Source organism: Varanus komodoensis, unplaced genomic scaffold, assembly GCF_004798865.1.
Source record: "Varanus komodoensis strain SLA01 unplaced genomic scaffold, ASM479886v1 scaffold79, whole genome shotgun sequence".
Classification (NCBI taxonomy): Eukaryota; Metazoa; Chordata; class Lepidosauria; order Squamata; family Varanidae; genus Varanus; species Varanus komodoensis.
Window position 1 is genome coordinate 2,641,941 of NW_025336467.1, and position 13,788 is coordinate 2,655,728.

At 48.0% G+C, this 13,788-nt stretch overlaps 2 protein-coding genes across 4 annotated transcripts in view; one reads left to right on the forward strand and one right to left on the reverse strand.

Moving 5' to 3' along the window:
• The window catches only part of AP3D1 (adaptor related protein complex 3 subunit delta 1), a 59,336-nt gene extending 58,825 nt beyond the window's left edge, over positions 1 to 511 (reverse strand). For all 3 annotated transcript variants that reach the window (XM_044453395.1, XM_044453396.1, XM_044453394.1), the window contains exon 1: positions 173 to 511. In XM_044453395.1, coding sequence (XP_044309330.1) covers positions 173 to 268 — 96 coding nt within the window. In that variant the 5' untranslated portion in view covers positions 269 to 511. The remainder of the gene's footprint in view (positions 1 to 172) is intronic.
• The window catches only part of DOT1L (DOT1 like histone lysine methyltransferase), a 124,231-nt gene that overhangs the window by 1,087 nt on the left and 109,356 nt on the right, over positions 1 to 13,788 (forward strand). The window lies entirely within an intron of this gene.

Below are 13,788 nucleotides of genomic sequence, written 5' to 3' on the forward strand. Positions count from 1 at the left end.
GCTGACGGGAGCTGCGGTTCGGAGCGCCGAGGGGGCCCCATGCCACGGGAAAAGGGAGGGCTGGGCAGTCTCCGAAGGCCATCGGGAGCCTGGCCGCTGCCCCCTCACGGCGACCCGCCTCAGCGCGCTGCCGTTAGCCGGGCCCGCGCCCGACGCTGCCTCCGCGGCTCACCTCGTCCTCCTTGTGGTTGCGGATGCCCCGCACCAGGTCCTGCAGGTTCTTGTCGAACATGCGGTCGATGCTGCCTTTGACCATCTTCAGCGCCATCGCGAAGCGGGTGCGGGCGGGAAGGGAGCGGCACCGAGAGCGGCTGGGTGGGAGCGGGACAGTGGGCTCCGCGAAGGCAGGGAGGGCGGCGGCGGCAGAGGAGGAGGGCGGCGGCGGCGGCTCACATCCCTCGCTCGCCCCTCTTGCCCGCTCGCCGCGGCCGGCGCACCTCTGAGGTAAAAGCCGGAGCGGCCAACAAAATGGCGGGCGGTCAGCTGAGAGCAGCGGCGAGCCTCGAGCCTCCAGCCGCGCCTCCCTCCCCTCCCCGCGTGCTCCGTCACCACGCATGCACGCACGGGGCACGACGCCAAGCGACGCGCACAACCCCGACGCGCTCCAGCGGCGCGACTCCGACCCTCCGACGCCTCTCCCCTGGCCTTATACAGGCAGCCGTCACGTCCGGTGCTGTAGACGCAGCGCGCCTCTCTAGCCTTCGCCCCGCCCCATCTCCATGGTTTACTGTTTTCCCATTGGCCTCGGTGAGGGATTCCTATGCGTCACGGAGCCCCGCCCTCAAGCCTGGGGTTCCCACGCTACAGCCACGCATCCGACCTGCCCAGGCGGAGCCCGGCATCGGGAAGGACTACCACTCCCAGCGTCCTCAGTAAGCTCATCCTGTGACTTGTAGCTCTTTATTTCTGGCCGCACTTACACAGAATGACACGTCAAAGAATTGAAGCATGATGCTTCACAGAATTATACTTAATTCGACAAAATATCTTGGATAGGGTTGTGCCTTAGCTGTGTAGGGCATGCTGGGAGTTGTAGGCCTTTTTTTCTGCTTACACTCGCACGGTCTTGCAGCGGAGGCATTGTTGCTCCAGAGACTTGAAGTTTGCCCTACCCTGTAAAAGACTGTGACCCTCGCCTCTTTTTGGCTGTCATGCTTTTAACTATTATTGATTTTGCCTTGCATTATGTATGTGCCTTAGTGTGAACCATTGGCAGAGTATAATAAGAAGCATAAAAATATTTAACTTCCGTGTAAGTATGCACGGTATTTTGGAAAATGCCACGTTACATTGCTGCCCAAGGACTATTGCAGATCCTCTTAGAGTGCTTTCATGACGATAATGGTTAATAACACTAGTGATGCTTTTGCTATCCCTGGTATGATTTCCAAATAATTTACTGGCTGCTTTTGTCACATTTTAGTGCTCTGTTTTTAATCTGTCTGGGGTTTTTTAAATTGTGGCTTCGGTTTGTTTCAGGTGTGATCCTATGTTTAGGCAGAAAAAATAACTGCAGGTCTCTTTTCCGCTGCCTGGGACATTCTGAGAATTGCAGGCATTTTTTTCTGTCTAAAATTACATGGTTTGTGTCTTAACTATTTTTTCAGTTTACAATAACATTGGTTACATTCATCATGGTTATTGGCTTGCTATTTTATCATTCTGCTCTTTCCATTTTGACATTATTGCAGCCATAGGCTATTAAAAGCAGCTGAACCCTGAATTGATACTAGTATTTGATTTGTATGTAAAATAAAGCAACACTGTTATGATGCAAAAATATATTTTCCCTTTTGCCCTCTTGACTTTCTCAAATGGTGGGTAGGTTTTTCTGAAACTGCTATTTTCCATGCAATATTATACCCTCTCCTTATATTTAAGTCTTTTTCATCCTGTACTCAGAAAAACAAATTTTGCCATCCTGCCTCACTGCCTTGCCATAAACACATCAAAAGTGTCTGGTGGTGAAGACCAAATGACCCAACTCCATTAGTGGGTAACTGTCAATTGTAATCTCTGTGTTTTATGGACTTGCAAGGGTGTCTCCCTAACCCTGTAAGTTCACACATGCAACCTTTCTGTTTCCTTAACTTGGCCAGTCTGTTCAAGGTAACTAATTTAGAAGGCCTGTCAAAGGCATCTAATTAGAGTGGAATGTCACTTTCCTTTATGGTGCTGTGACCATTTTCCTATCCATATCAAAGCATCCAATCACCTTCCTGAGTACTGTATTCACTCCCCTCTTGTGCATTCCATATAACCCTGATGGGAGTAGCACTGGGGGTTCCTGCCTTGGGCACCCATGGATCCACGCATTGAATTATAAATAAACCTAATTGCCCTGGCAAGAAACTGATCATTTGAGCCTTAATTGCAGGATTTTGGTGTGACAATACTTTGCCCTTCATTATTCCATGCTTGTAAATGTTGCTGGATTTTAGGGTTTTTTTTTTTTTTTTTTTGCATTGAGCTCTTTTGGCAGAAAAATAGGATAAAAATGATGATAGCAATAAAATATTGTTGAAGTAGTAGTTAGTACTTCTTAACAAGTATTATTATTGTTGTTATTAGCACATGGCATTTATTTTTAAAATCAGTTCATCAGTAGGTGGTTCTTCATTCCTCCAATGTTGGGCAAACACAATCCTTGCCGCGGTAATTATGTGTAAAATCAAGTACATTGCTTGTTTGTCAACATCATCAGACACAATGCCTCATTAAAAAAACTTAAGGTTTAAATATTGAAGATTTCTGTAACGTTTTCTCAAGCCATTTATGTATTTTAGCCCAATATGTCTTTTGCCTTATCACAAGTCCACCACATATGATAAAAAGTACCAGGTTTATGTTTGCATTTCCAACATCTATTTGACATATTTGGAAACATATTTGCTAATCTATTTGGCGATAAATACCATCTATAAATCTTTTTATAAAGATTTTCTTTATATGAGGTTGCTTAAGATTACCTTAATATTTCTTTCCCACAACTTTTGCCATTTCTGTCTTCCATTCTCATATCCAAAAGAAAATTATACAGTCTTTTAATCATTTTTTCATCTGATTTATTATCAAATATTGTTAATTCCTTATAAAAACCACACATTTTATAATCTTTAACATATCTCGATTGTATTTGAACTTTTTGCCACCAAGAAAACTTTATGCTCTTGTAATTCTTGATTTGATTTTAATCTTCCATCATTATCCAAAATATCATCATATCTCACAATCGTATCAAAATTCAATGCATTTGGATATACAAGAGCTTTCACAGGGGAAAGCCACCTTGGCAACTTAATATACAGCTTTGTCTTTAATTTTTCCCACATCAATATTATTGACTTTCTAATATAAATTTAAGAAACAACCATGTGTCTTACACTTCTCATACCACATATAATAAGCATGCCAACCCCTTTGTAGATCATGCCCTTCAAGATAAAGGATTCTCTTATTCCTTAAGTTTATCTATTTTTTTAGCCATATTAAGACAGAAGCTTGATAATACAACATCCAGTCAGGAAGGCCAAAGCCCCCATTCCCTTTGGCCTCCTGAAACATTTTATTCCACCTTTTTCTTCTTGTGAGTAATCCAAGGTGGCCTACTTAGTTCTGTTCCATCCTTGCATCAATGACCCTGTGAGATAGAATTAGAAGTACTCTGGTTTTTGAATGGCCTAAAAGTGTCTGAAATAAAAACTATTTATTTTATTTCTTTATTATTTCTTTTTTCCATCTTCTCTTTTTCTTTCTTCTCGTGTGACTGTGTTTTATTTCGTTTTTAATTCGGGATGGTTTTACCTGGGGAGCATGAGGGTGCCACCATTGGGGTGGTGATGGGCAGGGGGACATATGGCGTTGGGGGTCTAACTGGTTAGCATAGGAGGAGGAGGAGGAGGAGGGACCGATGTTTGATACCGGTCCCCTCTTCTGGTTACTCCCCCAACCAGAAAGATCCTGGTGGCAATGTCAGCCGCCCCCTGGGCCTGATGGTGTTGCTGTTGAACAACAAGACATCCCTCATGCATGATTTGAACTTGGATGAGGGGGTTGACCTGCCATGGATTACAGAGACCAGGGCGGGAGAAGGAGGAAATGTCTCCCTCACTCAACTTTGCCCACCTGGGTACTTGGTGCAACATCGACCACTCCCAGAGAGAAGTGGAGTGGGGTCGCTTTGGTTTGCCAAGCCGCCATTTCCCTTATGAGGCTTCCTGTCCTTTCGAGGCCAGGTTTTGGGTGTTTGTACCTGGTGCTGGGCGATCGAGACAAATTGGGGACTCTGCTGGTGCAACGCGCACCCTCCTGCCCAGCAGACTCTCTGCCTGAGCTGACGGAGATCGTCTCAGACCTGGTGTTGAGGACCCCCAGGATGTTGGTCCCGGGGAACTTCAATCTCCACGCCGAGGCAGTTCTGCCCAGGAAAGCCCAGGACTTCATGCCTTCCATGGCAGCCATGGGGCTGTCTCAACATGTCACCGGCACAACCCATGAAAGAGGTCACACGCTTGACCTGGTTTTCTCAACGGGACAGAAAGAGGGTGGAGAAACTTGACCGTAACTCCTTTGTCATGGTCAGACCACTTCCTCGTGAGGTTTGTACTCAGGGCTGCTTCCTCCCTCTGGAAGGGTGCAGGCCCTATTAAGATGGTCCACCCCCGGAGCAAGATGGATCCAGACGGATTCCTGAGGGCTCTGGGGGATTTTTCCAGCTGATTAAGCTGGCGCTCCTGTTGATGTCCCGGTTGATTCGTGGAATAGGGAAATGACCAAGGCAGTCGACATGATCACTCCGAAGCGTCCTCTCCCACCCAGCAGAGCCCGCTCGGCACCTTGGTATACACCTGCCTTGCGGGCGATGAGGCAGGTTGGGAGATGATTAGAGCGCAGGCGGAGGAAATCTTGCAACGAATCTGAGCGAACACATTTACACGCTCATTATCAAGCCTATGCTGTCACGTGAGGTTGGCAAAAAGGCAGTTCTTCTCCACTTCTACTGCTTCCTTATGGTGCCGTCCTGTGGAACTTTTCCAAATAGTGCAAGGCCTAACACACTCTGGCCAGGAAAATGACACGGTTGCACTTTCGGCAGCCTGCGGTGACGTCTTTGCCCAGCACTTTAAGGAAAAATTTGCTCAGATTCGCTGCGCTCTGGACTCCGCAGTTGAGACAGGCCCTGTATGGGAGGTCTCCAGAACACCATATGGTCCATCATTAATGGATGAGTTTCAGTTATTGTGGCCTGAGGATGTGGACAAGGTGCTTGGGATGGTACGTCCTACCACCTGTCTTCTTGACCCTTGCCCTTCCTGGCTACTGAAGGAGGCCAGTTACGGGATTGGTCCCTGGGTCCAGGAGGTTATTAATGGCTCACTGAGGGAGGGCTGGGTCCCAGCCCCCTTGAAGGGGGTGGTGATCCAGCCTGTCATGAAGAGGGCATCCCTGGACCCAGAAGTGGCCGCCAATTTTAGACCAGTGGCCAATATTCTGTTTCTGGGCAAGGTGTTAGAACGGGTAGTGGCGGGACAACTCCAGGCACTCTTGGATGAAATGGATTATCTGTCCCATTTCAGTCCAGTTTTGGATCCGGTTACAGTACTGAATCTATCTTGGTCGCCCTGTAGGATGACCTGTGTGGGGAGCGGGACGGGGAGTGCGTCCCTCTTGGTTCCCCTGGACCTCTCTGCAGCTTTCGATACCATCGACCATGGTATCCTCCGTATAGGCTGGCCACGTTGGGGGTCGGAGGCTCTGCTTGGCCGTGCTTCCACCCCATCTGGCCGGCCGATTCCAGAAGGTGGCCCTGCGAAACTGCAGCTCTGTGCCATGGCAGCTTTGCCAAGGGGTTCAGCTGGCCCTGTCTTGTCCCCCAGCACCTACTTGAAGCCGCTGGGAGAGGTCAGCAGCAGGTGTGGGCTGCGGAGCCACCCGTATGCTGAGGACAGCCAGCCCTACCTCTCGTTTACGTCCACTCCAGGTGGGTGGTGGCGGTGCTGAACCGGGGCCTGGCCGAGGTGGTGGGCTGGATGAGGGCCCATAAACCGAGCCTCAATCCAGATGAGATGGAAGTCCTGTTGGTGGGCGGTGCAGGTCTCCAGGTAGGTGATTTTGACCTTGTCCTGGATGGGGTAGCACTCCCTCCAAAGGACAGGGTCTGCAGCTTGGGAGTGCTCCTTGATCTGCAGCTGTCACTGGAAATCCCGGTGGTGGCTGTGGCAAGGAGTGCTTTTCTACAGTTTCGGCTGGTCCACCAGCTGCGTCCTTACTTGGACAAAGACTGCCTAGCAACTCTGATTCATGCTCTGGTAACCTCCTGGTTGGATTAGTGTAACGGGCTCTACGTGGGGCTGCCCTTGAAAACGGTCCGGATACTTCGGCTGGTACAGAATAGAGCAGCCAGGATGCTGACGGGGACCAGTCATTATTCTCATAGAACGCCGGTCCTCTACCAGCTCCACTGGCTCCCAGTTGAAGTCCAGGGCCAATTCAAGGTGCTTGTCTTGGACTATGAAGCCCTAAACGCCTTGGGACCAGGATACCTGAAGGAATGTCTCCTTCCTTATATGCCCTCATGCCCCTTAAGATCTGCGAGTGATGACCTGCTCTGGGGACCCTCTCTAAAAGAGGTAAAAAGGATATCAACTCGGAGTAGGGCCTTCTCTGTGGTGGCGCCCAGAATGCGCTCCCCAGAGAGGTCCGTTTGGCACTGAGTTTATACTCTTTTCGCCACCAGGTCAAAACCTTTTTATTTAAGAGGTATTTAAAAAATTAGTACTTTTAATGGTTTTTGCAGTTGCTTTTGCTTTGTTTTGTTTTGATTTAATCTGATTTATTTGATGTCTACTTATTGTTTTACACAGTACTATTGTTTTAACTGTTCTGGATGTTATTAGATGCATTTAAATTGTTCTTTTAAATTGCTGTAAGCCATCCTGATATATTTATGTAAAGGATGGCATACAAAAGTGTTTAGTCAATAAATAAATAAAATTAATTAAAAGCTTTTTTATACCATCCTATGACAAAAGGCCTATCACAAGAACTGAATCATCTTCAGACTCAATCCTACGCATGTTCAAGCACAGATAATTTCTACAACCCTCCGTATTCTCTGCCAACATGGCTCTCTGTAGAACAGTCGGGAGTTGTGCGACTATTTTCCTGGCTAAACATGCACCTTTGTATGTTGTGTTGTGTAGAGATCTTTGTTGGAATGTGTGTAAGTGAAATAGCATGTGTTTCCTTTATTCTTCAGGAAGGAAAATAAAGGGTGCAGTTCTCTTTTGGAAGTTAAACAACAGGGGCTGTCATACTTCAGGCATATCCTGAGAAAGCAAGACTTACTGAAGACCGTCATCCCATCCCAGGGAAAGGGGGAAGGGGAAGGGAAGGGGAACACCAGCCATGGGATGGATCGGTTGGATAAAGAGAGCCACAGTCTTGAGTTGGCAAGGGCTGAGCGGGGCTGTGAAGGGCATGGCATTTTAGAGGGCACTCCTGCACTGGGTTGCCAAACTGGAGACAACTTGATGGCACACCACAGTGGCAAAGAGTGCAGCCTAAGCTGAGTAGGGCAGGAAGAATGATTCCTGCCACAGTGGAGCCAGCTCCTTCCTGCCTCCTGTCTTGGTTCCAAAGCCACAGCTGTAACTTTCAAGCTCTTTCTTTCTTTCTTTCTTTCTTTCTTTCTTTCTTTCTCATTTTTGCATGCTCCTCCATAGCAAAGGGTCTCTGCATGGCTCACAGTGCAATATAAATCTACTTAAAATACAGAAAAATGAATAACAATAGGAACCAAAACCATAAAACATAGTAAAATTAAAATACATAATAAATATGGCCATATAAATAGGAAACAGGAGGCAAATAAATACAATATGACCAATAACAATGACCAATAAAACAGTTAACAATAAAACAGTAAACCAGCAGCAAACCAATAATCCAATCTAAAGCCAGATATTAAATAAAAAATCTTGACCTTGTGTTGAAAGCAAGATAAAGTGGGTGCCAGTTGCACCTCCCTTGGAAGAGAATTCCAAAGGTGAGGTTTGATGACCAAGAAGACCCTTTTCCTTGCCAGTTCCCCCCTCAACTCACTGGTTGTTATTGTTAGTCGCAAAGTCCTGTCCGACCCATCGCGACCCCATGGACAACATTCCTCCAGGCCTTCCTGTCCTCCACCATCCCCCAGAGTCCACCCAAGCTCACACCCACCGCCCCAGTGACTCCATCCAGCCCCCTCATCCTCTGCCGTCCCCTCCTTCTTTTGCCATCTATTGTTCCCAGCATCAGGCTCTTCTCCAGGGAGTCCTTCCTTCTCATTAGCTGGCTAAAGTATTGGAGTTTCATCTTCAGTATCTGGCCTTCTCAAGAGCAGTCAGGGTTGATCTCCTCTAGGACTGACCAGTTTGATCGCCTTGCGGTCCAAGGGACTCACAGGAGTCTCCTCCAGCACCACAGTTCAAAGGCCTCAATTCTTTGGCGCTCAGCCTTCCTTATGGTCCAGCTTTCACAGCCATACTTTGCAACTGGGAAAACCATAGCCTTGACTATACGCACTGTTGTTGGCAGGGTGATGTCTCTGCTATTTAGTATGCTGTCTAGATTTGCCATAACTTTCCTCCCCACGAGCAAGCGTCTTTTCATTTCTTGGCTGCACTCACCGTCTGTATGGTCTTGGAGCCCAAGAAAATAAAATCTGTCACTACCTCCATTTCTTCCCCCATCTATTTGCCAAGAAGTAATAGGGCTGTATGCCATGATCTTAGTTTTCTTAATATTAAATTTCGAGCCAGCATTTGTGCTCTCCTCTTCCCCCTGCATCAAGAGGCTCTTTAGTTCCTCTTTACTTTCTGCCACGAAAGTGGTATCATCTGCATGTCTGAGGTTGTTGATATTTCTCCCAGTAATCTTACTTCCAACTGGTGATTCATCTAGCCCCACCCTTCTTATGATGTGCTCTGCATATAAGTTAAATAGGCAGGGCGACAATATACAGCCTTGCCGAACTCCTTCCTCAATTTTGAACCAATCAGTAGTTCCACGTCCAGTTCTCACTGTTGCTTCTTGACCCACATACAGATTTCTCAAGAGACAAATAAGATGGTCTGGTATTCCCATTTCTTTAAGAACTTGCCACAATTTGTTTGTTGGCAATTTGCTCTCTAGTTCCTGTGCCTCCTTGAAACCCCGCCTGTACTTCTGGTAGTTCTCGGTCCACATGTTGTGAACCTCCATCCTTAGTTCTTCAGGCATTCTGCCTATCAGATCTAATTCCTTAAAGCTATTTGTCACCTCTACTGTATATTCAACAGGGATATGATTTAGGTCATGCGTGAGTGGCCTAGTGCTTTTCCCTACTTTCTTCAACTTAAGCCTAAATCTTGCAACCAGAAGCTCATGATCTGAGCCACAGTTGGCTCCTGGTCTAGTTTTTGCCGACTGTATGAAGCTTCTCCATCTTTGGCTGCAGAGCACATAGTCAATCTGAGTTCTGTGCTGACCGTCTGGTGATGTCCATGTGCAGAGTCGTCTCTTGGGTTGTTGGAAGAGAGTGTTTGCTATGACCATTGTGTTCTCTTGAGAACATTCTGCCAGCCTGTGCCCTGCTTCATTTTGTACTCCAAGGCCAAACTTGCCTGTTATTCCAGTTATCTTTTGGCTTCCTACTTGAGCATTCCAATCCCCCATGATGATAAGGACGTCATTTATTTGAGTTAATTCTAGGAGGTGTTGTAGGCCTTCATAGAACTGGTCAGCTTCAGCCTCTTCAGCACCAGTGGTTGGGGCACAGACTTGGACTCCTGTGATGTTGAATGGTTTGCCCTGGACTCGAACTGAGATCATTCTGTCATTTTGGAGATTGTACCCAGTACTGCTTTTCCTACTCTTTATTGACTATGAAGGCTACTCCGTTTCTTCTGAGGTATTCTTGCCCTCTGTAGTATACCCGATGGTCATCTGAATTAAATTCACCCATTCCTGTCCATTTTAGTTCACTGTTTCCTAAGATGTCAATGTTCAGTCTTGTCATCTAATGTTTGACCGCATCCAGCTTACATTGATACTACCTCTTTATACCACTCTGGTGCACCTGCAGCTGGAGTATTGTGTTCAGTTTTGGGCCCCTCATTACAGAAAGGATATAGCCAGGTTGGAGTCAGTGCAGCGCAGGGCCACAAGGTTGGTGGCCGGTTTGCAGGGGAAGCCGTATGAGGCGAGACTGAGGGAACTGGGTCTCTTCAGCCTGGAGGATACTCAGAGGGGACGTGCTGGCGACGTACAGGTATGTGAGGGGGTGTCACACGGAGGTGGGTAGAGACCTGTTCTCCCCTGCAGAGGAGGGCAGGATGCGCTGCAACTGAGCCAAGCTCAGGGAACCAAGATTCAATTTGGATGCCAGGAAGCATTTCCTGACAGTTAGGACCCTGAGGGTGTGGAATGGGCTTTCCTGGGAGGTGGTTGAGGCCCCATTGGTGCGGGTGTTCAAAGATAGGCTGGACATGCACATGGTGGGCATGTCGTGAGTGGAGCCGGCTGGAGCCGGGGGTCAGACCAGATGGCGTGGGAGCCCCCTTCTGACTCGCTCTGCTTCTGTGTTTCTGTGCCTCTCGAGGAGGCCTTCACCACCTCCTGGATCCAGAGACGAGTCCCCTCCTTTGATCTCTCAATTTGCCAAGGTGGGCAAGGGTCGAGGGAACAAGTTGGGGCAGCAACATTACTCAGCACCTTGTTCACAGCCTTGGGCTGCAATTACATTTCTGTGCAACCCAACCCATATTTTCTCAGGCCTTTCCTACCTTACCTGTACTCACTGGGGCTTGTTATTTGGTCAGTGTATTTAGGACCGAAGCCGAGGAACATCTATTGGAGACAATCCTGTGATTATTTACACAGAAGCACCACAGGGTGGGGTTCAGCTTCTTCTCAGGTAAAGGTGCATAAAATGGTACCTGTAAATTGTAATCCTGTACAAACTCCCCACTGAACAAAGTAGGATTTCTGAGTAAGTGATTCAGTAAAAATAATAGGGGTGGGGATCGTCAGGCCCAGGGGCCCTAACAAGCCTTTGATCCTAATTTGGTCCTAAAGGTTCCATCCCCTTTCCTGCAAGCATGGTTTGCTTCATGACTTCCTGGCTTTTGCGCAGTCCTCCGCTAACCCATGTTACACCCGGGAATTGCTTTAAACTAAAAGATGCTGGCATTTTTTCCCCCTGCCCCTTTACCTTCAACCCTGCTGATGCCCTTCTCCAAACTGAGGCCCTCTGGTTAAAAGGATTTTCCCACTCAGCCAGATTGCTTATAGCTCATCTTTCCTCTACAAAGCAATTCTTCTCCTGGTGACTTACTTGTTATTTAAAAATAACAAATCCAGGAAATTAACATGGGTTGGGGGGGAGTACTTGAAGCTGCACCAGCTGCAAGCAGTCAAAATTTTGCAGCTCAACAGCTCGCAGTTGTCCTCTCCAGCCTGATGGTCTGCAGACACCTTGGCCCACATAACATCTAACAGATGCTGTTTTGGGGAGGTGTGGTGGGGGGAGGCTTGGCTGTCCTGCAAAAGTGCCAGTTGTGAGTCTCCACCACTTGAGGGCAGCCCAACACCACCTTAGATCCCAGCAGAGGGGAAAGGATGAGGTGATGTTTTAAGTGTGTGCTTAAAACAGGCTTGCCACATGCTTTTGACTCATGTTTGCTGGCACACTTGTAAACTGGACACGCGTTCCTTTCATAGTATGTCAGTATAACAATTAGCCATCCCCATGAAAGAATGCTTGGAATACTGGCACTTGTTTTAGCCCACATTGGGCTGTTTCAAGGGTGGGAAGAGGGCTCTTCCAGCACATTCCCACCCTTCTAACCAATGTTGTTAGACTCCTGAAAGCCTTGGGGCTTCTCCAAGCCTGTGGACCTCTCTTCCTTTTGTGTGTGTGTGGTCTGTCTTTGGCTGCATAAGGAGTCAGGAGTCAGGTACTTCAGTTGCAGATGTGGCTTTCCAGGTCTTTCACTAATTTTTCATCAGGGATAGGGGTGGGTATGTCTAGATGAGGATGATTGGTCCAATCCCTTCCAAGTTCCCTTCTACTCAGCACTGGTCAGGCCTCATCTGGAGTGCTGTGACCAGTTCGGCGCATCCAGCTGGGGAAAGATGCAGACAAGCTGGGATGGGTTCAGAGGAGGGCAGCAAGGATGAGCAGGGGACTGGACACAGAGACATAGAAACAGAGCGAGTCAGAAGGGACCTCCCGGGCTGTCTAGTCTGACCTCCGGCACCAGCCGGCTCCGCTCATGAAATGTCCACCATGTGGACGTCCAGCCTATCCTTGAACACCCTCACCGATGGGGCCTCAACCACCTCCCGTGGAAGCCCATTGCACACCCTCGGGGTCCTGACTGTCAGGAAGTGCTTCCTGGCATCCAAATGGAACCTGGGTTCCTTGAGCTTTGCTCCGTTGGAGCGCATCCTGCCTTCCTCTGCAGGGGAGAACAGGTCTCTACCCACCTCCGTGTAACACCCCCTCACATACCTGCATGTTGCCAACAGATCCCCTCTGAGTCTCCTCTTCTCCAGGCTGAAGAGACCCAGTTCCCTCAGTCTCGCCTCATATGGCTTCCCCTGCAAACCGGCCACCAACCTTGTGGCCCTGTGCTGCTCTGACTCCAACCTGGCCATATCATTCCTGTAATGAGGGGCCCAGAACTGAGCACAGTACTCCAGTTGCGGGCACACCAGAGTTGTGTAGAGTGGTAGTAATACCTCGCTCACTCTAGAAGCCACACTTCTGGCTATGCAACCAAGGGTGGCGTTTGCCCTCTTGGCCACCGCGTCACACGGCTGGCTCACGTTCGGCCTGCAGCCAACAGAGGCAAGAGCATGATGGGGAGGGTTTGGAAGATCTGGGCATGTTTAGCCATGAGAAGAGAAGACTGAAGGAAGATGGGATATCACTCTTCAAGTGCTTGAAAGGCTGTCACAAAGAGGTGGGCCAGGATCTCTTCTTGATCATCCCATTGTTCAGGACATGGAATAATGAGCTAAAGTTGCAGGAAGCCAGATTCTGGCTAGATATCAGGAAAATTTCCTGACTGTTAGAGCAATACGGCAATAGAGCCCATGACTTAGAGAGGTTGTGGGCTCTCCCATGGAGGCATGCAAGATGCAGAGGGAGAGTCAGCAGTCAGGGATGTCTAAACTTGGAGTCCTGCATTGAGCACGGAGTTGGACCCAATGGCCCTTCTGGCTCCTTCCAGCCTGATTATTTTGAGATTCTATCACAGCTACACAAAAGCAGCAATTCTACATAGGAGTTTCACCATGACTGGCGAGGAAGTAATTGGAAATGCTTTACATGTCACACAGCTGCTAAAAAGGCTGATGGTGGTGGGGAGGACTCACTCAAAAGTAGCTTAAGGCATTAAAAGGTTCGGTTAATTGTATTGTTAAGATGGTCCAGTAGAATCTCTTTACGTAGAATTGCCATTCTCTTCACTCTGGTCCAATATTATGTATTTATTTATTTTTTACTAAATAATTGTGGCTTGCTACTGGTCTGTGTCTTTTAATAACAAGTGGAGCGGGACAACAGCTGTTGGCATCCCTTCCCCAGAGACAAACTGTAAAAGCATTTGTGGGAGGAGGTGGATCTACTGTGATAAGCATCATGGTTGCTCCAGATACGCAGGAAGGTGAAGAAGGAATCCTGGAGAGCTGATGAAGCAAAAACACGGAAACCAGCAAAATACCTTTGATTCATTTTCAGTCTAGACGTAGTCAGAGACT